Raw genomic sequence first — 20,861 nt, forward strand, 5'->3', positions numbered from 1 at the left:
AAGTGGTTTTGCGTCGTAAACGTCGAACTTCGTGTTTGGTGTGCACGGCGGAAGAATACACGGTTACGCGGCTCGGGACCGAGGAGGATAAGTGCTTACAGTATGTTATTTACGTACAGTATGTACGTATGTTCCGACTTACACCGAACATCGGTTTACGACGCCACGTAGGAACGGACCAACGTCGTAAGTCAAGGACCCCCTGTATGTTTTAAGTGGTTCACTGCTGCCTTTTATTATTTCCAGACAAGCCCAAGTTGTTTACATTAATCAAACATCACTGACAACCAAAAATACATTCAAATCCGTTTTTATTTATATGTTCATCAGTAATAATAGGTAGAACTGAATTATTGGACACATAGCTAAACAGCTGTTTACAGTGTGGACACAGTGGTCATTTGTTCAGAAATGATTATTTTAAAAATCTTACATCCTAACAAGATTTGTTTTTACCCCGACACAATTACAAACATTAAAACAAAAATGAATGTTAAAACAATAGCATTCTGCTTATACGTAAAAATCAAAGCTATTAAATCAGGAGTGAATATCAAACAAACTTGGGAGACTGTATGACAGTGTATTTATTTTAAAATGCTATTTTAAAAGTAGTACATCTACAAATATTTTAATCAGTAAATATTTTACAGCATTTTCATGTTATTTTCCAATGTTTTAAGGAATTCCTATAAAATAAACCTGAAGAAAGTGGCTCAGATTTACAGATCTAAAAATAACATTTATATATATTTTCAGTATGGATATCTACTGTTATTAAAATATCTGATGAAAATAGATAACAATTTAATTCTAAAGAATCCTAAAAAAAAAAAAATCAGTCTGACTGTGTACAGTGCAATAAATGGTGGTGGTGGTGCTGCGATATTTGAATGTGTCATTATCAGTATCTCACAAGGGCAAGTACACATTATATGAACAAGACGTGAATACAAATATTGTGGAAAATTTAAGTAACTCTTACTTCATTAATCTCTACACTGTACATTTTACATATTGATATTAAATCTGATAAATCTTATTTATAAAACTGGGACAGGGATGCACTGGTGTAGACAACACCTCTTTCAATATAAAACCAAAAGGGGTAAAATAACACTGACTTGAAATGTTCATCTGGATGGTGTGAATACGTGTGAAGCAAAAAAGAATAAATGAGGGATTAGAAATAAAAACAAACAGTAAGAGCAGGAATATGCAGATTTTGAAGCTCTTACCTCAATTTCATTATTTCCCTTTTTTAACTGCCCTTTTTACTGAGCTGATGAGCTGGACAGAAGACTGCAAGCTTTCATAAATAAACAAAAAAAAAGTAAGAGCAAATCAGAGGGGAGCCTAGCTGCTTTAAAGATTGCTGAACAGCTCACTCCTCTTGCTCCAGTCCATAGGCGGTGCTCTCTTGTTGGAGCGTTTCTGGTGGGCACGCTCTTTAGCCTGCTGTAGAGACAAGCTCAGATCCAGGTTTAAACTTGCATCCCCACTCACAGTCCTCTCCACTGGCTTCTCCTGCAACACAAATGAACATCGTCTGTCAGAATGGCCGTTCACAATCCTGTATTCATCTGAGCTTTACAGCATCATCATTACACAAATACAATCAACAACAAATCTGTGTGTCAGTGGAATAGCTCTCCTCAAGGATTTACAGCTACCAGCTAATACCTGCAGTAGTGCTTCCGATGTAATTTTACAACTGGCAAAAGTAATCAAGTCTTTTAATTATTCATAGACATCAACAATTACACTTATCCATGCATCGCCACTTGAAAGTTAAGAGCCACAAGAGGGTGCAAATCAGTTACAAAAGAAACACATCCATGAGAGAGAGAGAATTAGGACAATCGATCAGCCAGACCTCTGGTGGTGGAGTGCTGACTGTAGCAGCAGGGATTGATGCAGTAGAGGAAGTGCTGGATGTAGAGGGACTGGCTGATATTTTGGGTTTGTCAACCTGAGGAGTCTCATCCTTCACCTGCACAATAAACAGTCAAAAGTTAAACCTAACGACAATTTGATAAGCCAAAACAGCATACAATGTAAACACACCAATCATATCCTGTCTGCAATGTATTCCAGTGATTACTGGAAGGTGCTCTCGTGTCAGAGGTTTGAACTAACGTCCACTAGAAGCCAAACATGTGATCCATTCTATAGACTAGTGTTCTGTTTGGTGGCTTCAAAGAAACAAATCTACTGGCGCTCCCTCCTCCAATTCACATGCAAAAATAGGTGTTTGTTAGCTAATGGAACATAATATGGAAGTTGGTGTTTTCCTCCAAGCATGTTGAGCTCTACTAAAGTTCTGTTAGCAGCAGTTTTGAAGGGGTAGTGGGCTTCATGTGTCCCAGTGGAAGTATGTGCTTGCTTTTACTCTTCCAGCCTGGCAGCATCATGTGATTTGGGAACAAAGCTTTGGCTATACAATGACAAATGCTAGTCTTAATCCCGTTCCACCCATGCACAGTAACACAGAACTTTTCAGGACTTTGCCTGGAGGAGTTGTATGTGTGAATGACTTGTACTGTGTAAATGTTTAACATTTGTACCGGATATTACCTAGATTATTTTCCTGCTAGCACCCTAGTACAATGTTCAAGTAATGTCTGCATTAACTTGTGTGAATAGAGCCTGTAATGTTTTGGATAGTCCTGAAGTTTCTCGCAGGTGCCACTACACATGCTCTGCCCCAGGCAGAAAATCACCAGCTCTGAGATACATGAGTATAAGGTGAACTCTGTAAAATTCTCCTAATTCTCTAATTTTGGACACATTTCCCGAGTTTATATATGAAACTAGCTTAAGACTAAATTGGTGAATTGCCTTTACAAATTTTTACTATTAAATCCAGACACACACACCTTAACCATTCTCTACTAAACTGGCCTTTAGACAGCAACGTATGACACTGTCCATTACACTAACCATGTGTAGGTGTTACACAACCCCACCCAGATAGTGCAAATGTCTATTTAAACCACAGTCTAGTGGTTTCCGTAGTACCTTTTAACAATTTAGGCCAGATCTGGGCAGGGAGCAGAGTTTTCAAAAAGCTTTTTAAAGGCAAAAGCCAAGATTTTGGTAAATAATTGCAACTTACTGTCATTTCACACATACAATTTGTTTTAAAACATAATTCCTTTGGATAATGGATAATATTTTGGCAGCATACATTTGAGGAGTACACTATCTTATAATAAACATCTAATTAACAACGTAATCTTATTGGATTCAAATGGACACCTGTGGTGGAAGCAGACTGTAGGACAACTGGCAGGAATCAGAAGGGATCCCAAAGCAGATTGTCGGGCAGAATTAATCCCAACAGAACCTCTCTGGCTAACAAGCACATACTTATAATTCATCCCATGCACAGTATCTAGACTTTTTCCATTTCTACATCTTTACTCATGTGTCCAAGTATGTTCCTCCAAGCTCTGCCCAAAATACAGATGCACCAAGACTGAGCTGAAAAAAGCAGCTAGTTTTAAGTCTTCTATATGCCCCAAGTCCTCTTTCAATAGAGATATAATAAGATTATTAATGACTGACTTCTGAAAATCATTTGGTAAAGAGATTACTTCTGGGGGTTAGGACTGCACAGTGATTGCCACAATATGATCCTTCACACTCTTGATATTGCAGAAGGCCACAATACTTCAACAAGCAAAGATCTTAACTGGAATGTTGTTTTTTAAAAATATGTGCCAGGAACTGACCAACCACAGGTGCACAGTGTTATCTGAGTGTTTAAAATTAATCAAAATACTTATGCAGCCGAAGATGCCTGACTCACCGGTACATTTCAGTATGCTGCAATCACAGTGTGTAGCAAAGCTGTCACAGTAATACACATTTTGTAACATTTTCTATGAAATTATAGCAAATTATATGTTGTGAATATGAAAACAGTAAAGCTCTGTAATGCTTAATTATGTGATGATTACTAGTTTTCAGATTTACAGGGAAGGAACTCAAATGTACAGGGAGGCAGCCAGTGAAGGTTGTTATTCTCTCACAAGAATTTCAGATACAAAAACCAGAACCATCTCACCACACCCTGGGATGCCTTATCAGACGAAGAAGCCTCTATTAACTCAGGGCAGATTCTTCTTCTAGCTGTGCCTTAACCCTTCCTTCTCTGTTGCTAAAAGAAATCTGACTGTAGTTGATAATGAAGTATTGTGTGAGAAAAAACAGAAGCTCACAAGGAGTCTGTGATCCACCATTTCATTCTTGTGACGTTAATTCAGCCTGTCAAATTACATATTTTTGGCCGTTTGAGTCAATGAAATGTTAAACATGCATATTAAGCGTGGAGGAAGCATGTTGGATTTAAAGCAATTAGTCCTCAATTCAGGTTTTAAAAGGCACAAAAGAATTCTAATGACTGGTTTTCAGGACTGAGATTAGGCTGGGTCTGATTCTCAATGGAAAATCACCATTCAGATTGTAATTTTATCCAAGACTTGGCTTAGCCTGTGTGATAGTAAATGGCCTTAAAGACAGAATGTTATTCTGTTTTCATTCACTGAGTTCAATGAAAATAAATTTAAAAAATGCTGTTTGGCTGAAAAATGAAGAATGGCCATTAAAAGGTTTCTGATTTGCACCCAATGATTCTGATTATTCTCTGGACCCACCATGACCCTGATCTGGTTGAAGCAGGAAATGAATTAATTAATGAATGTTCATGATGTGGTTAAAAGGACAATCATTACCTTCTCATCTGCACTTTCTGTACTGGTAGCAAGTTCGGGCAAAGGGCCTAAAACAGAAAGAGAAAATAATGTTTTCCAGTAAGACTCAGTACATTCTTAGACTTACATAACAGGTTGACTGAAGACATGATGTCAAACACTGGGACACCAAGAGTTGTTCATTCTTAACTAAGAGCATGTGACAGTGAAGTTGATAGTGAGGGAGGCAGTACTTGTGAATAAATGAGTGACTATTTCCAAGTTAAACATTCAGTATCTGTATGACAATGCAAAAGCCTAAACCAATTAACAAAAAGGGCCAATAAGCAAAGTCCAAAGTTTTGGACACTCCATATTAACAGCTGGTCACGTCAAGTATCCATATTTTATGACTGGCAAACAGTAGAATATGTCAGAAGTGTATCAAGGTATCCATGATTTTGTATTTGGCAGCATCTAAGCCTGAGGTATCTTTTGGATTCTAGCCTATATAAAGTAAACAAGGATATTTTCTGTGTAAAGAGCAAAGTAAGTCGCTTTGGATAAGAGCATCTGATAAAGGCCATAAATGTTTCCTCATTGTTTGTAAAGACTCTTAGGATTCTTTGGTTGAGTTGAAGACCAAAAGTATTTAAAGTTATTATGTTGGAGATTATATGTGTGGTGAGAGCCAGGATGCTGATGTGACTGTCTATCACGCCTGACACACATAGTTTGGGTGGACTATAGTCCCCCAACCTCAGGCTGTTGCTATGGTCATGGTTGCCAGGACGACCAGCTGGAAGAATGCAGTTGATTTTGACCAACACTCTCATGTCAATGCAGAAGCCGTGAAGGCTGCAAGTTAATGTTTAAACATTAGCCTGATATGTCTCTCTCTCTCTCTCCCTCCATGTCTTAGGAAAACAAAATTATGTTAAAATTACTAGCTTTTGTTTTTATAGAAATAAGAAAATTGGTCAATATTGGCCTGAATGAACGCTACTGTGGTGCAATGCACATTGTGTTTGTGTCCACGGGCAGTAGATTTTTAAATTGGCTTTACAGCTCTTGCTCACCTGTGAGATGTTCCTCAGTGGGGACAACTTGGCAGCTGCTGAAGAAAGCTTCTGTGTCAGGGTCAACCACCAGCAACCGGAGCTCATCTCCTCCTGCCTTAATGGCAGCCACCACCTCTGAGTGCTGCATCCCTTGCAGACACATGCCGTTCACCTGCCATACAGCAAAGAGAGTCAGCCAGGTCAGAGGAGACAGAGAGACATGGATGAATGTTGATGTTTTAAGGCTGATAAGTAGAAAGGTTTATAGCATATAGCACTTTATAGCATATATATTGATCAACTATTACATTATGACCACTTCCTTGTTTCTACATTCACTGTCCATTGTCTCAGCCCCACTGACCATAAAGTAGCACTGTATAGTTCTTTGTAGACTATAATCCACGTGTTGCTCTGCATGCTTTGTTTGCCTCCTTTCCCCTCTACTTTAATGGTTAGTTCCCCTTCAAAGCAGGTATGATGGGGATGGTGTATCATGCTGCAGTGACACTGACATGGTGGTTGTGTGTTAGTGTGTGTTGGGCTGGTCCAATTGGACTTGTTATTCTCTCACAAGAACTTCAGATACAAAAACCAAACCCATCTCACCGCACACTGGGATGCCTTATCAGACGAAGAAGCCTCTATTAACTCAGAGCAGATTCTTCTTCTAGCTGTGCCTTAACCCTTCCTTCTCTGTTGCTAACAGAAATCTGACTGTAGTTGATAGTGAAGTTGATAGTGAACCACAATTGGACCCCCCCCCCCATGTCACTGCTGGACAGAGAATAGTCCACCAACCAAAAATCTGCATCCAACAGCATTCTGTGGGCAGCGCCCAATGACACCTGATGAAGTACTAGAGGATGTGTAGCAACAGATCATCTACTGTCTCTGAGTTTAAATCTACAAGGTAGAACAACAGGGTAGGAGTGACTAATAAAGTGGACAGTGAGTAAACATAGTGTTTAAAAACTCCAGGAGCACTGCTGTGTCTGACCTACTCACGTCAGTGTCACTGAAGCACTTAAGATCCAGGTGGTCCTGACCACTGAAGAACAGGCTGAAATGGGGCAAGCGATGTATGCAGTGCAATGGAAGGTCTAGATTTGTTAATGTAGAACTAGGCAGTGCTTGTGTATAAGCAGTGAACCTGAGAAAATGGACATTGAGTCTGAAAACAATAATTAAATAAGTCATAATTCAGTGTAAATGTTTGAATTCACATGAAACTTGATGAAATAAGAAAATAAGACAATGAAAAAAGTGTTAGAGCTGTCTGCAAAATAACATTCCTCATTAATAAGTAGTTAACATTTCAAAATTCAGATGGGAGATAGTATGGGTGAAGTTGGAGGCATTGTTTTATCTGCAACTTTACACAGAATTCAAAACTGTGGCCATGCAACATGTTGAAACACAATTTTGTCATTTTGGGTCTAATTTTGCAATTGGTTGATTAAAATACAAATAAATAAATAAATAAATAACAAAAAAGTACTGCCAATAAAATTAAATAGAAACTTTAATATTTTATTTGTGTAATGATTTATCAGTCAGGCCTTAGTGTAGAGACACCTGAGGAAACACTGTGGGGGTCTTTGTCAATGCTGATGAGGCTGAGGAATGTGTGTAGGAGAGCCAAGGCAGGAGTGGGCTTTTAGGAATGCTTATCCCAGCCTCCAATTCCCCAGGCAATTAAAGAACAGCAGAAAAACAACAGACCCCTTATGCTTCTCCTAGTCAAGCCAGGATATCACACGCGCACGCGCACACACACACACACACACACACACACACCCAGTGTGCTCACATACAAATATACAAATAAAGAAAATTATTTTCATTATATCACACAACAATGGTCAGAATAAATGCATAATAATCAGTTTAATTTTCTACGCTGAGACAAAAAATAAGGCTTCCTTTAGGACAATAAAATGTTATATACTCTTGAGTGTTCATAGACAGAAGCAAATCGGTGCCTTGCAGGAAACAGACACAAATATGTGCTTGAGACTGTGAAAGCATGCTTCGTTTTTAACGACTGCCAACATTCAAATTCCTGCTCAGCTTCAATGCTGTTCCATCCTGGTGCCAGTAAGAAGTGCCTTTAAAATGGAAATCCCTCCTGTGAGAGGGTGTAAAGCAGCCTGACACTACAGAGTACAACAGGGATTCATCAACTTGCTCAACAAATAAACTATTCAAGGTCTTTAGTTGAACAGGAAAAACCATTATTCATCCCAACATGAAACCTCCTCTAGATTAGAGAAGGTAACTGCGCTGTAGCGAGCAGAAGAAGGGGGAGCAATGAATAATAAGTAAGAGCTGCAACACCCAAATTCAGGGTTGGACAGTACCAGACAGCTACAGTCCTTTCAATTTTCCACAAACCTGGCCACTAACACAATGCACTTAAACATGATTTTCACAATTTTAAACACTTCTTATTAAATTCTGAAGATGTTGACTTACCATTTGCTAGCTCTCCAGTCTGTTTACGTGCTCACATTTTTTCTAACGAACCCCCATTGTCTGTAAATGTGTAAAGTGTCTCTATAACATGGAAAACTGTACATAAACAAACCAGAGAGAAGAGCATTTCTCCTCAATCGTAGATATTGTTTTTAAGGAAGACTTCTGATATGTTACTCTTTAAAGGTCTACGTCTGTAAGTGTGGGGAACTGCAGTTCTTGCCAGTTTGTTTAGGTTCAGAAGCTCCATGTCTTTTAAGGTGAAACAATATGTTTTGAGGGGGAAAAAACGACTCATTTTAGCTGTGTGGCTGAGGTTTATCTTGTCTGTACGTTTTACTCATTGTTTGAATTACCACTGAACCTCATATATAACTTGTGTTGTTTAGTTTTGACGTAATTTTGGTCTGTTTACTTTCATGCAGTTAGCCGTCTCCACCTTAATATTTCCACCTTAAATAATGAGAAACAGCAAAAATAAGTCAATATTACCCACCTATGGAGCAGGAATAGAGCATTACACTCATCTCAGTTTGGAGTTCTCTCTGTTGTCTAAAAATCTCCAGATGCCTTTTCACTGCCATGAGCAGAAATAGAGAAACCCCAGCATACCAGACTGAAACCTTTTTTTTTTTTGGCATTTACTGACATTGGGGCTACATAAACACATCAGACTGTTTTCGAGCACGCAAAACAAAACTGAGAGGTAGCAAATTGTAAAGAAACATGTTCTGAACTCTGAATTGTTTTTCATTGTCCACAGTCTTTGTTTTCTATTTAACTTTTCATTCCACTATTTCATTTGATAATTTCACTAAGATCTCTTTATCTGTTAGGAAGAAATGGCTTTGTCATTTTGTATTAAAGACTATAGTATGTAAACAACCTCCATTCTGGTCGAGAAATTTGTCAGTAAAACGTTAACTACAGGCATTCCTTTTGAATCTCTGTATTTTGTAAGACCACAGTTCTTTTGAGTACAGCAGAAAGTTTAATCTTTTTCCCTTTAACTTCTACAGTCTTCCAGCAGTAACAGCACTCCTAATCACTTCAGTATGACTTTATCGCCGTGATATGACTATGCGTAAATATGTGAATACAAAAGCTACATTTTCAAACGTATTTACAAAGTAACAAATCAAACTTTTTTTTTTCTTTAAAAAAATTAAACTTCTATTTCACACCACAGCTAAATATTATTGTTAAATGTTTAAAAGGAGCTCAGAGCTTAGAGCTCATGTATATTCTCACAGCATGGCACACCCTGGGATTTCATCCCCTGCCTTATTGAACTGCCAAGCTGTCTTAGTGCCATCTGAACCCTGTAACTCCATCCAGCAGACAATAAGTGGATTAGGACAGACTACATTTCACCACACATACTGTGGGAAAGCTACAAAAAAAAATTCTTTCTGACCCTTGGAGAAATGTGCTCAAATTCCCGGAGAGCAAGCAATTACAATGACTACTCCCCACTCTGATGGGTAATGGGATTAACTCATGAACACTGTTTTTTTTGCTTCAGTATCTTGGATTGGATAAGTTGAAACCAGAGCTTTTACATTTAAATGTACCATGAATGCAATGTAAAATTAAAGCTCAAAACAGCTAATCCTCAAGGTGCTTGGTGCAACTGAAAACAATTGAATGAATCTTGTAGCCTACGTCATGTAAAATATTTAGACTGCTAGGTCAATATGTTATTTTTAGCAAAACCATTATTATCTAAACCCAGAGAGGTGGGGGCTGGGTGGAAATTAGAAGGCTGCGCAAACCTGTGCTATTTAGAGGCGTATAAAGAGGGAACAAGTTCTGTACCTGCACCACTTTATCTTTGGGTCGAAGTCCAGATTTCTCAGCGGGGGAGTCCTCGTCCACTGCTCTGATATACTGGCCTGGTCTGGATTTTTCACTGTGGAGGTTGAAGCCATAGCCTGTGGCTCCCTTCTTCATGTGGCAGAGACGAGGACGAAGCTCATTCTTCGACTCCTTTAAGACAAAATAATTAACTTGATTTACACAACAATATTATTCTACAGAAAACACACAGATGTAAAAATGAGTCATATTTCAGTTGAGGACAAGCCTTTCCATGAGAGGGAAAAGTGAAATAGTAAAATATTACATAGTAAAAAGTCACTCTCAAACACTGCAGAAATTATAACTCATAAATAGTATTCTAAAGTGCGAACAATTAAGTGCAAGCATTTTCAGTATACCGCAAATACCCCAGGGTTTTATTAAGTGATCATTAAAACCATGCTAATACAATGAACATATCTGGTACCAGCACTACACTAAAAACTCTGACGTTGCTAAATAGAAATGATTATAATAGACCTAAAAGATATAAAAAGAAAATTAAATAAATACCATTTAAGTGGTGAGAATACAACTGGTCACCTTCTGTCCGAGTGTACTGCTTACTAGAGAAGTGATGAAGTCTCGTCGTATCTACTTCCTTTTTCATTGCATTTCATGATTATATATGAGTGCTTACACAAGCAAGTTAGCTGTGTCAACACCATATTCATCTTTATTTACTTTAAAATGTAGCTTCTCTTAACTAGGTTTAAGCCCTCTCTAACTAACACACACTCTGATTTTCACATTGCAGAAATGGTATTACCACCTCCATGTAAAGTTATTCATAAACTCACAGCACCCATAACCCTATCAGGCTTGTAGAGTATACACAGTCCAAGCTTAACTCCTTACACCGTAAAAGGGATAGTGGGCTTGGACAACAAGGTTAGTCTGAGTGATTAGCCAAGATTACCACTTTCTATTCTTCTTAAATGGTGGTAATATTTTGGTCAAATTAACCACTTCAAATGTAAAGTTTACCTCAGGGAATGGGCAACAGTGGCTAAAAGTGGAACTGATCAAACCACACGTCACTGCATCATGCTTCGGAACTGTTCTAGAAATTAAGAGTTCTTCTTCTAGGTGGGGATGTGGAGGAAATGAGAGGCCACAACAGTAGTGTTTACCACAGCCTAATCCAGCAGAAGCCATATGTTGCAGTAAGAATTTAATCCTGTATCCTCAGAGCTTTACTTCTAGCTGGGGGTGCTGATTGAAGGTAGTCTGACACAAGCACAGCTCTCTTCATGCCACATATCCCAGAAACTACTTTGTGTTCTTACAGTACAGTGATATTTGAATACAGTATTCAAAGGTAAACTTAAAGGTAAATGTGATTGTTTTGGGGAAATGCCTTAAGAGATGTTACGAGTTGCTCAACAACTCTTTGTGAGGAACTTAGCAGAGTTTATAAGAACCAAAAAATATTTTACACTATAAAGTAACAAACACAGAGAGCCCTTAAGATGGGAAATACTAAAGGGACCAGTCTGGGTGAATCAGCTAAAATGTTTGTTCTTGTTAGAAACATTTAGAAGTCAGTTATGAAAGTAGGAGGGAGAAACGTCCAAAAAGTTGGGTAAGACTTCTGTGCAGGTTTTGCTTGAGCAAGAAGCCAGGATCCCATCAACCTGTTCCTCCTTCATGAAGAGATGGGATATAGAACTGATGGATGAGGAGGTAAAGCGGAAAATGTATAGGGAGTTTGGCAGAAAGAGACAGAGGAACTAGGTCAGGGGGCAGAAACAAGACAGGTCCTCATAAAGAACACACCCAAGACTACAGTGAACCCTGCATGTGAAGGTTTAATTTCAGTAAATGGGTGGAACTGAATGTTTCTGAAAAAGCGAAACTCAGCAGTTGGTTCGTCTGGTGTCGTTGCACGTGAGGAAATACACTAAGAGCATAGAAGACATGTTTTAACATAACCACACATAACACAATAAGGCACCCAAAACAAATCCTTCGATGTAATGTCTTGCATTTCTGAGATATTTTCTGTGTAAAATGTTTTCCCTACTTGTAGCAAAGAGCTAAACTATTGATGTGATGTTTTTTCTGACACTTCAAATATGACCAACTTCTAAGTTATGGGAACATCAAAACCGTGGCAGTCATTTCTAGAGAAAACAGGCAGCTGTTTAATCTGAGTGTGAGTAAGAAAATAAATTTTGAGTCCATAATAAACCTCCTGATAGTCAACACCACATCCAGGCAATGATAAGATGTTCTGTATTCTTAGATAAACTTCTGCACCCTTATCACTTTGTGATTGTGATGTGCTTAAAAAGAGAGAGAGAGAGAGAGAGAGAGAGACAGACAGACAGACAGACAGACAGATAGAGCATTTACAAGCTATCTTCACAGGCCAACATAAAAAAACTGACAGCTGTTTTATGTCAAACATTGTTAACGTTTTTAACTTGGTGGTGTCCTACATTGTAGAAATGTAGGGTATTACATTAAAGTTAATCTTAAAAACCTTCCATTCCTTATGGCATTCCATGATAGAGAGTCATGGAGAGATTTGGGTGTAGTGGGCTAATAAATCAGATGTGTCACCTAAGGTAAGATTAAAGGAGGGGGAAGAACAAGAGTGAATGAGTTTATAAGAGAGTGGATCCCTGGTCAAGGAGAAATGCTGATTATATTATCATAAACACTGTAAACTCTCAGATTACAATTTAAGATTCAGCTGGATATTACAAGTCCGTGGCAAAAGAGAAAGAAGACATGGAAAGAAGAAAAAGACATGGAAACAATTAAGCATCTTGTAAACATTTAACCAAGTGATCACTAACATGTTGTATTATCATGGCTTTCAATTTTATACAGTCTTGTTGAGTAAGAATGTGTGTAAATAAAGAAAAGAGCTTATCACTTTAGTTGTCAATATTAGCCACCTTTTTTTTTTTTTAAAGTATGCCATTTCTATGATTTAGTCCATTTAGTAGGGCAGTTGTAGTCTGTTTACTGTCTCCACCACAATGTATGCGTTTTGCCCTTTTTTTCCCCGCATGGTCTTTCCTGTTTTACACTTTGAGGTGGGTGTGTGTAATGAATGTTAAATAAATTAATTTCAAAAACCATAAAAAAAAAGGTTAGGAGTGTAATTTTTCCCAACTTTTGGTGTCTGAGCTACGGCTGAAAGTTTTACAAAATGAAAACAATAGCAGCAAACCTAGTCACAAAACTAAATGCAGCTTCACCAGTTTGGGAGTACTTCAGCTTTCAACCAAATGAAAAGGGAGAGCCAGGCAATTCAGACCAGGCAATATAAAATCTGTGCCTGAAAAGTCACTGTGAAATGGAGAAATGTGAATTTGAGATCTCATCTAGCTACCTGTAATCCAACTATCGAAGCCTCCTCCAGCACCGAGTGATGAAGCAGCCTCAAAAGGCAAAGTTCAGGCCAGTTCCGGGTGATAGTGAGGAGCATAGCACTAGAATCAGGATGAATTAAGTAGTTTGGGATGGTAATATCACATATCTCAGTGTTGAACCCTGATAAAACACAGCACGGGAAATTCTTTCACCACGACAGCCCTTCCCTTCAGGGTTACCTCGGGCTGACCTTTAGAAAAAAAGAAAAGGCAAAAAAGCTGGTTTTCTTTAGTGTCTAGAGAAGGCCTGATCTATAATGGGCTTTAGACAGAGACTCAGATTAGACATTGTCTGTGCTGGGTCTATGATCCGGCTGTAGAAGCATCACAGTGAAAAGCAGCGTGTCATGTGAGAGGATTTCCTCTGTGGGTTTTAATCCCAGTTAACCAGATAGAAGTATAACTATCTCTGCACCCAGAGAAAACAAACCATGAGATGAGGAACTGAGTGAGCTTTCTGATGTCTTAATCAGCCTTCACTGTAGCAGTTTAATACAGGTCGCTGGTGAAGAAGAAGAAGAAGAAGAAACACCTTTCTTGATCCCCTTAGGGAAATTGCTTTTGTTCACTAATGTATCTATTCTCTGATTTTATTGATAATTTATAAACATCAAAAAGAAACTTTAACTTTTGGTATTTCTGGCTTTTTTCATATCATCTTCTCTGTTGCAACCGTTTCTGTCCATAATCACAATATCTGTCCATACTGTATCTAATGTCCAATCACTGTTGTTCGAGCATCTAATCTTTGTGCTCCTTTTCTTGCTGGGAACCCGTTTGGTCAGTTTTGCTGGGACAATAGCTTATGAAAAAGTTTGGTATTTTCTGTAAGAGAAAACAAAGCTGAGGACTTCAAAGATGTCACTATATTTAGCTTATTCACTAACAGAGCCAACACAGTTTACCAAAACGTCATCAGTAATACATCATTCACCACTCATAAAAACTCCAAATATATTCAGGTTCTTGCGAGCGATTACAGATGAATCACTTAATGTGTTTATTTAACATTGTACATTTAAAATATACAGTCTCTTAAATTGTTTAAGCTTAAACCTATCCGTTCTATGTATAAACATTAACTGGTTTGGCACTTTATATTATGTATGATTCATTCATTCATTCATTGTCTGTAACCACTTATCTAGGTCAATGTCGCCGTGGGTCCGGAACTTGCCCTCAATCATTGGGCGAAAGGCAGGAACACACCCTGGAAGGGGTGCCAGTCCCTCACAGGGTGACACACACTCACATTCACACTTATGGACACTTTTGTGTCGCCAATCCACCTACCAACCTGTGTTTTTGAACCATGGGAGGAAACTGGAGCACCTGGAGGAAACCCACGTGGACACGGGGAGAACACAAAAAATTCCTCACAGACAGTCACCCAGAGCTGGGCTCAAACAGCCATCCATCCATTATCTGTAACCGCTTATACAATTCAGGGTCACGGTGGGTCCAGAGCCTAACTAGAATCATTGGGCACAAGGCAGGAATACACCCTGGAGGGGGCACCAGTCCTTCACAGGGCAACACACACACATTCACTCACACACTCACACCTACGGACACTTTTGAGTCGCCAATCCACCTACCAACGTGTGTTTTTGGACTGTGGGAGGAAACCAGAGCACCCGGAGGAAACCCGCGTGGACACGGGGAGAACACACCAACTCCTCACAGACAGTCACCCGGAGCGGGAATCGAACCCACAAGCTCCAGGTCCCTGGAGCTGTGTGACTGCGACACTACCTGCTGCGCCACCAACCAACGGCCAGATTATGTATGATGTTCTTTAAAACATTTCTTACACTTAGTCATCTTATGAATATCTTTCTTTAAACAAATCTATTGGAATGGCCTTTAGAGAAAAATGACTTTATATTGTAACTTTTTTCTTCTTATCCACACTCCAAACTGAGTTATAAGAATTCATTTAACATAGGTTTTGGTCACAGTCATGCAGAAAAAGATAAGCAAGTTTGTAAAACCACATGTCTCAACCATATTTAAATTAATCCCCACTACTTTTCACCTTAGCCATTCTATTAATACCTTACTTGTGTTCAATTACACATTACTTGTGTTCAACTGTTTCATATTCTCCTAAGCAGTCTAAATTATGTCTTTCTTTATGGTCACATAAGCCATTTACACTTAGTATTATTTTACAATCACATTCAGACCAACAAGAACACAGCTTTTCAACATAAGAGCTAACATCTCACTTATGGATCACCACTCTATCAGCACTCTATTGCAGCCATTACAATACGTAACATCCCAAAGGTTAATGACTTTATAGCTCACTTATGTTGCGCATGATCCTGTCTATGGTTTGCTTAAGAGAACAATTTAGTAACAACTGGGGACAGGCTGGAGTACAATAAGTTGATTTTCATGTATCACTGTCACAACTGCTACCAAAACGCAATAGTTTACTTTGGGGGGTCACCAAGAGAGACATGCAAAACTATTGAGCACTGAGAGTAGAGATAATCTGGAGGTTTTAGAGGCTCAGGCCTTGAACATACCACGTAAACTTACTAAGATAATTATCAACCTAGAGACACATAATACATGGATGTAAAAACACACACCAGATGCTTGAAAAAACCATTGATCTCTTTGTTATGAAGAGAGAAATATTATAGACAACATTGCTTCCTGCTGTCCTTTTTTTGTCTTTCAAAACAAAGAGTTTGTCGGCAGGAAAACAAGAGTCTTGTAACACAGGAAGTGGTTTATTCATATGTGCATTCACCTCTCCCTCACTTGCAACTACATGTAGCGTTTCACCATTAGCATTTGGTACATACTCAAACTGACACTGCCTCTGTTTAGATTTGAAATGTATATGTGGTTATGAAGGTGAAATGAATACCAAGCGCCTCAGCCTTGTCACCAGTGCACTCAAAGATATATTATGGCCAGTCATTTTGCATGAGCAAATTTATGATGAAAAGGGAAAGAAATTATCATATGCCACTTGTATGAACTGATTGTGGACAAGAGAAACATATTTTACCAAATGTTTTGTTAAGTGTAATAGTATTGTTGCTACAGGTTTTGAATTTACTCTTTTTTATGTGCAATTTCTGAGGAGAATAATTATAGACATCCATTTATACAATTTAAAGTCCTTTTTAATGGAATTTCCAATATTATTAAAAGCTACAGAGCCTTTTTGGTAAATTAAACTCTACACTGGCTTGAGCTCAGAAAATATATGTGAACAATGATGATACAAATCCTGTAGTTTCAACAGTACGTGTCTATTACTGTCATATTTGTTCTGTAAATCCTTACAGGCGCTCCAAAAAAGTCTGAAAAACAATGAATCCTCTGTGTGAGCAATCCATTCCAAAAACTCATCTCAGTTTGCAAATAACACCCCTCTGGGTTTGGCCATGAACAAAGGGCGCTTAGTTTAAGCCAACTGGACAGCTACTCTGAGGATGTTCCATTCAATGCCATTGCTTCTGAATGACTGGAGAAAGGAAGCATGAAATTCGTGAGTCTGATGGAGACCCCTTCCAAAACAGAAGAGTCATTCATGGATAATATGAGCTTCAAAGAAACTGATAATTGCTGGGATGAAATGTGTTTATAATCCATATTGTCCCAAAGCCTCTAAGAAAATCTTAACAAAGTGAAATGCTACTCTGGTCTCTACTCTAATGGGCTTGGTACTTTTTGGGCTAGCATAATAGGCTAACAGCTGGACAGGTGTAACATGGTATTGTTAATGATGAATTAATGTTTTATTACTATAACTATATTATTAAATATTGTGCATCTACTTAATATGTAACCTATGGAACAACAAGCGCAATACACATAGCCACCTAAGCCAATATGTAAAAGATTAACAAATATTGCACATAAAAAGAGCAGAGTTAGCACTGATTCCTTTGTCACCAGCACGAAAACATTCTTAACGCCATCTTTTTCTTTAGGAACATTTGAATATACACTGGACAAAAAGTTTAAAATCAAACAAGGGACTATTGTGTGTATATATGGATTTAAAAAACATACTTGGCCTGTTTTAAATCAGTGGAAAAAACAGCCAAAGAGCTGCTAGCATTTTCCACACATTGCACAATTGGTGCACATCACTTGACCCTGGGGAACAATATTTCACCACGAGAGGGTTACACTAATCAAATAGAAGCATCTTTATGGCGGGCCCAAAGGTGAAATATCATCCGTGTAATCTTGGTTTTTTCTCTGATAAGGTTTTGGTAGCAATTTTATATTCTCTCTCTGCATGGTTCACTGGAAGAATAATCTGGGATGACACATCGTTAATGAATGAACATAAGAAGTGTTTCTTTAATTTAGCTGCTCAGTAAATGAATCCTTTGACAATCCTCAGGAACTTGTTGATAACTGTTGGAAAATGCAAGCTAAAGCAGTAGGTAACATGTAATGACCATGAAGTCTGATAACAATAGACTTATAAATGATGATTCTGTCTGTGAACAGAGTATTGAACAATAACTTAGGAGGAGTAAAGTAAATCATATTCATTTCAACCTGTTCCCACTACTTTCACTGATCCTTTTGCCGATTAAACGATTCACAGTCACAGATTTCCTTTCAGCAGCATTCAACCAGCAAATAATGTAAAGGCCTTGGATTGTACTGGTGAACTGCACATTACATCCCCGTTGTGTGCTAATCTGAGCTGTCTTAATTAAACATCCTTCACTACAAGCATGTGTGCAGTCAAAGTCTAATTTGAGAACAGGCCAACTTAACCCATTCATCTCCAGCAAATAAATAATGTGTAAGGAAAAATTCTCTATAGAAGTAAGTTGGTAGCATAAGTTCCAAATCATTTTTTAAAAAATAAATTCATTATATTAATTACAGACATAAGAATATGTAAATATCAATAGTTTATTGATTTATATAAATATTCTCTTCACATTTATGCTCTAACAAATACATCCAGGAGCCCAAGGAAGAAACTGGGACGTTAAAGTTTCTCTTTTACCTTCGAACTGACGCTAACTCTGTCGGCGGCCGCGGTTCCATTGGTGCCCGGCTCAGGGCTCCCTTCTCTCGGCGTGCCGTTGAGAAGTTCTTCGCGGGGCTTCGGTTCTTCGGTCGCCTGAGGAATACCGTCGCTGACGAACTCTTTCTGGCACTGAAGGTTTAGTTTGGAGAGCAGCTCCTGTGTCTCGCTGTCCACAACTATGAGCTCTAGTTGTCCGGTTACCGCTCGGATACGGGACACAACCTGCTGGTGGCTCTCTCCTTCCACACTCTCTCCGTTCACGAACACCACTCGGTCCCCGGCTGAGAGACCGGAGAGCTGGGCTGGAGAGTCGGGCTCCACCAGGCGGATATACTGACCCACCTTGCCCTTCTCCCCGTGGAGATGAAAGCCGTATCCATTGCTGTCCTTCTCCAAAACACACAGCCGGGGCCTGAGGTCTTCTGACATACTCTCCGAACTTAAACACTTCAGCCCACCGCACTGAAGACTTAACACTGATTTGCAGTTAAACTCAAGAGTCTAAGAACTAAAACTCTATCTGGCCCTCGGTAGAAAAACGAGAACGTGGGATAAACAAGGCTATATATAAATCCCCCTCGTCACTTCGGAAGTTGTTAAGTCGCTCTTCTTTGTGTTACCTACTTTTCGCTCTCGTCCCCAAACTTAAGAGTCGAAAACAGTCAGATGAAGCTTAAAAGTGACGTGACATCATCCTGACGGACACATCAACCGACCAATCACTCATCGAGTTTTGAAGGTGAGCCCAGTTTCTTAGCCAATAGCTGATGACCTCCACAACAGACCCGCCGGCTGAATTCAGATGAACACCAAATGGAAGTAATTTTACTGTCTCATCAATAGAAATCTACATTAATATTTCGTATATTCTAGATGTCATCCAAGAGATTATTATTTTACAAATTTAGTCCAACGAAAACAAGTTTTGTTTTTTCACACATCCTACTAAACTTATGGCTTAAAATACTGTATTAAAACTGTAACGATAAGCTTGACCTTTAAATACACTTTCATTTAATAAAAAAAAAAACAAACAGCTGAAATATATAGAAATAGTCCTTATGCCTTTAACAGCCATTAGACTGTTGTGGAACTTGTTCAATGTATTAATAGGAGTATTAAAAGTTGTCTGACCAATAGGTTCCTGTATTTTTAAATAAGAATATCAAAATTACATGTGATCAAAGATATTCAAATGTGTCTTGATAGTTCACCAAAGGCCTAAAAAAGGCCAAAAAGACAAATAAAAAATTAGATAGGTTTCAAATTAACTTTTTAAACATTATATTCTTTTTGCTAAAATACTTCAAAGGTACATTTTAAAAGAAAAAGAAAATTCTGATATGGTATAAAAATAAAAGCTTTATTTGGGGTGAATGGGTGTGGTTTGTAGCACATTCTGGTCGACCAAATCAAATTCATGGGCAATCTTTGGACCATTGGCCACACTTTAGGAAATTATGCTTTATACCACCCAGATGTTCACATTAATAACTTAACATACTGTATTAAACTTAGACTAAATGGTTATTATTATTGTAGATATAGATGCAATTTTATACAACAGGTGGAACTAAAACCACTCAGCTTAAGTTTCTGGAAATTTCACGTGGTTGTAAAGGCCAGTTGACGATTACATTTCCAGGCCTTGTCTGTTTCTTAAGCCAGCTTATTTCAGATACTGATTATCAGACAATTCTGATGCTGTAATAAATGTTGCACAACTGATCTTCTCTCCACCCACAAAGTTCATATGCAAAGTTTTAGTCCATGTAGATGCACAGGGAGCGAGAGAGGGCATAACAAGATAGTGAGCATTACACTAATCGGTTACATGATGTACTTATAATAGAAATCTTGTTGACAAATCACAGAAGTGTTACTGGACTGGCAGTGGATGAAACCAACAACTTATACTAGTTGTCCTCACGTTACACGTACCACTGGTGGTACAAAAAAAAAGGCAGAAAGAAGTGGTATTCCAAATGACCTCAAAAATGTATTACTTAATTAAGGAATTTGTTTATAACTGAAAATCTAAAGTGTAAATTATATATATATATATATATATATGGTACACGCATACACCATAACTCCACAGTTGATTACGTCTGTAAGGGAACAGGGGAGACAGCGTTCCGCCGCTTTTTTTTTTCCAGGGAGGGAATGCAATCCCCAGTTTTTTTGAGAAATCCATGTAAAGAAAGTGCAGTCTCAGTTGCTAACTGGACATAAGCAAATGCTAGGGACAGACATGAGCAATTTGGAAATGAGAAAAACAAGCCAAGACCAAGACTGAGAAATATTCTGGAGCCCAAAAGAACTAAATCCAGAGGCTAAAATA

The 20,861-nt window shown here is 38.4% G+C and overlaps 1 protein-coding gene across 1 annotated transcript; it reads right to left on the reverse strand.

The window, feature by feature from the left end:
* Positions 1 to 37: 37 nt before the first annotated feature.
* On the reverse strand, positions 38 to 19,009 carry nherf1a (NHERF family PDZ scaffold protein 1a). Its single transcript, XM_066666301.1, has 6 exons — positions 18,494 to 19,009; positions 10,055 to 10,225; positions 5,777 to 5,930; positions 4,740 to 4,786; positions 1,877 to 1,993; positions 38 to 1,527 (listed from the first exon to the last, which is right to left on the reverse strand). The coding sequence occupies exons 1-6, from the start codon at positions 18,944 to 18,946 to the stop codon at positions 1,366 to 1,368; spliced, it is 1,104 nt and encodes a 367-aa protein (XP_066522398.1). The 5' UTR covers positions 18,947 to 19,009; the 3' UTR covers positions 38 to 1,365.
* Positions 19,010 to 20,861: the final 1,852 nt, after the last annotated feature.

Source organism: Hoplias malabaricus, chromosome 3 (genome assembly GCF_029633855.1).
Source record: "Hoplias malabaricus isolate fHopMal1 chromosome 3, fHopMal1.hap1, whole genome shotgun sequence".
In the NCBI taxonomy this organism is placed as follows: Eukaryota; Metazoa; Chordata; class Actinopteri; order Characiformes; family Erythrinidae; genus Hoplias; species Hoplias malabaricus.

What these genes read in the sequence shown, in the direction of transcription:
- nherf1a (XM_066666301.1), bottom strand. Translation starts at nt 18,946, where the DNA reads ATGTCAGAAGACCTCAGGCCCCGGCTGTGTGTTTTGGAGAAGGACAGC. An exon ending in GAGTTAGCGTCAGTTCGAAG is followed by an intron (nt 10,226 to 18,493) that starts GTAAAAGAGAAA and finishes TTTGTCTTAAAG; the next exon opens with GAGTCGAAGAATGAGCTTCG. An exon ending in CCAAAGATAAAGTGGTGCAG is followed by an intron (nt 5,931 to 10,054) that starts GTACAGAACTTG and finishes GCTGTATGGCAG; the next exon opens with GTGAACGGCATGTGTCTGCA.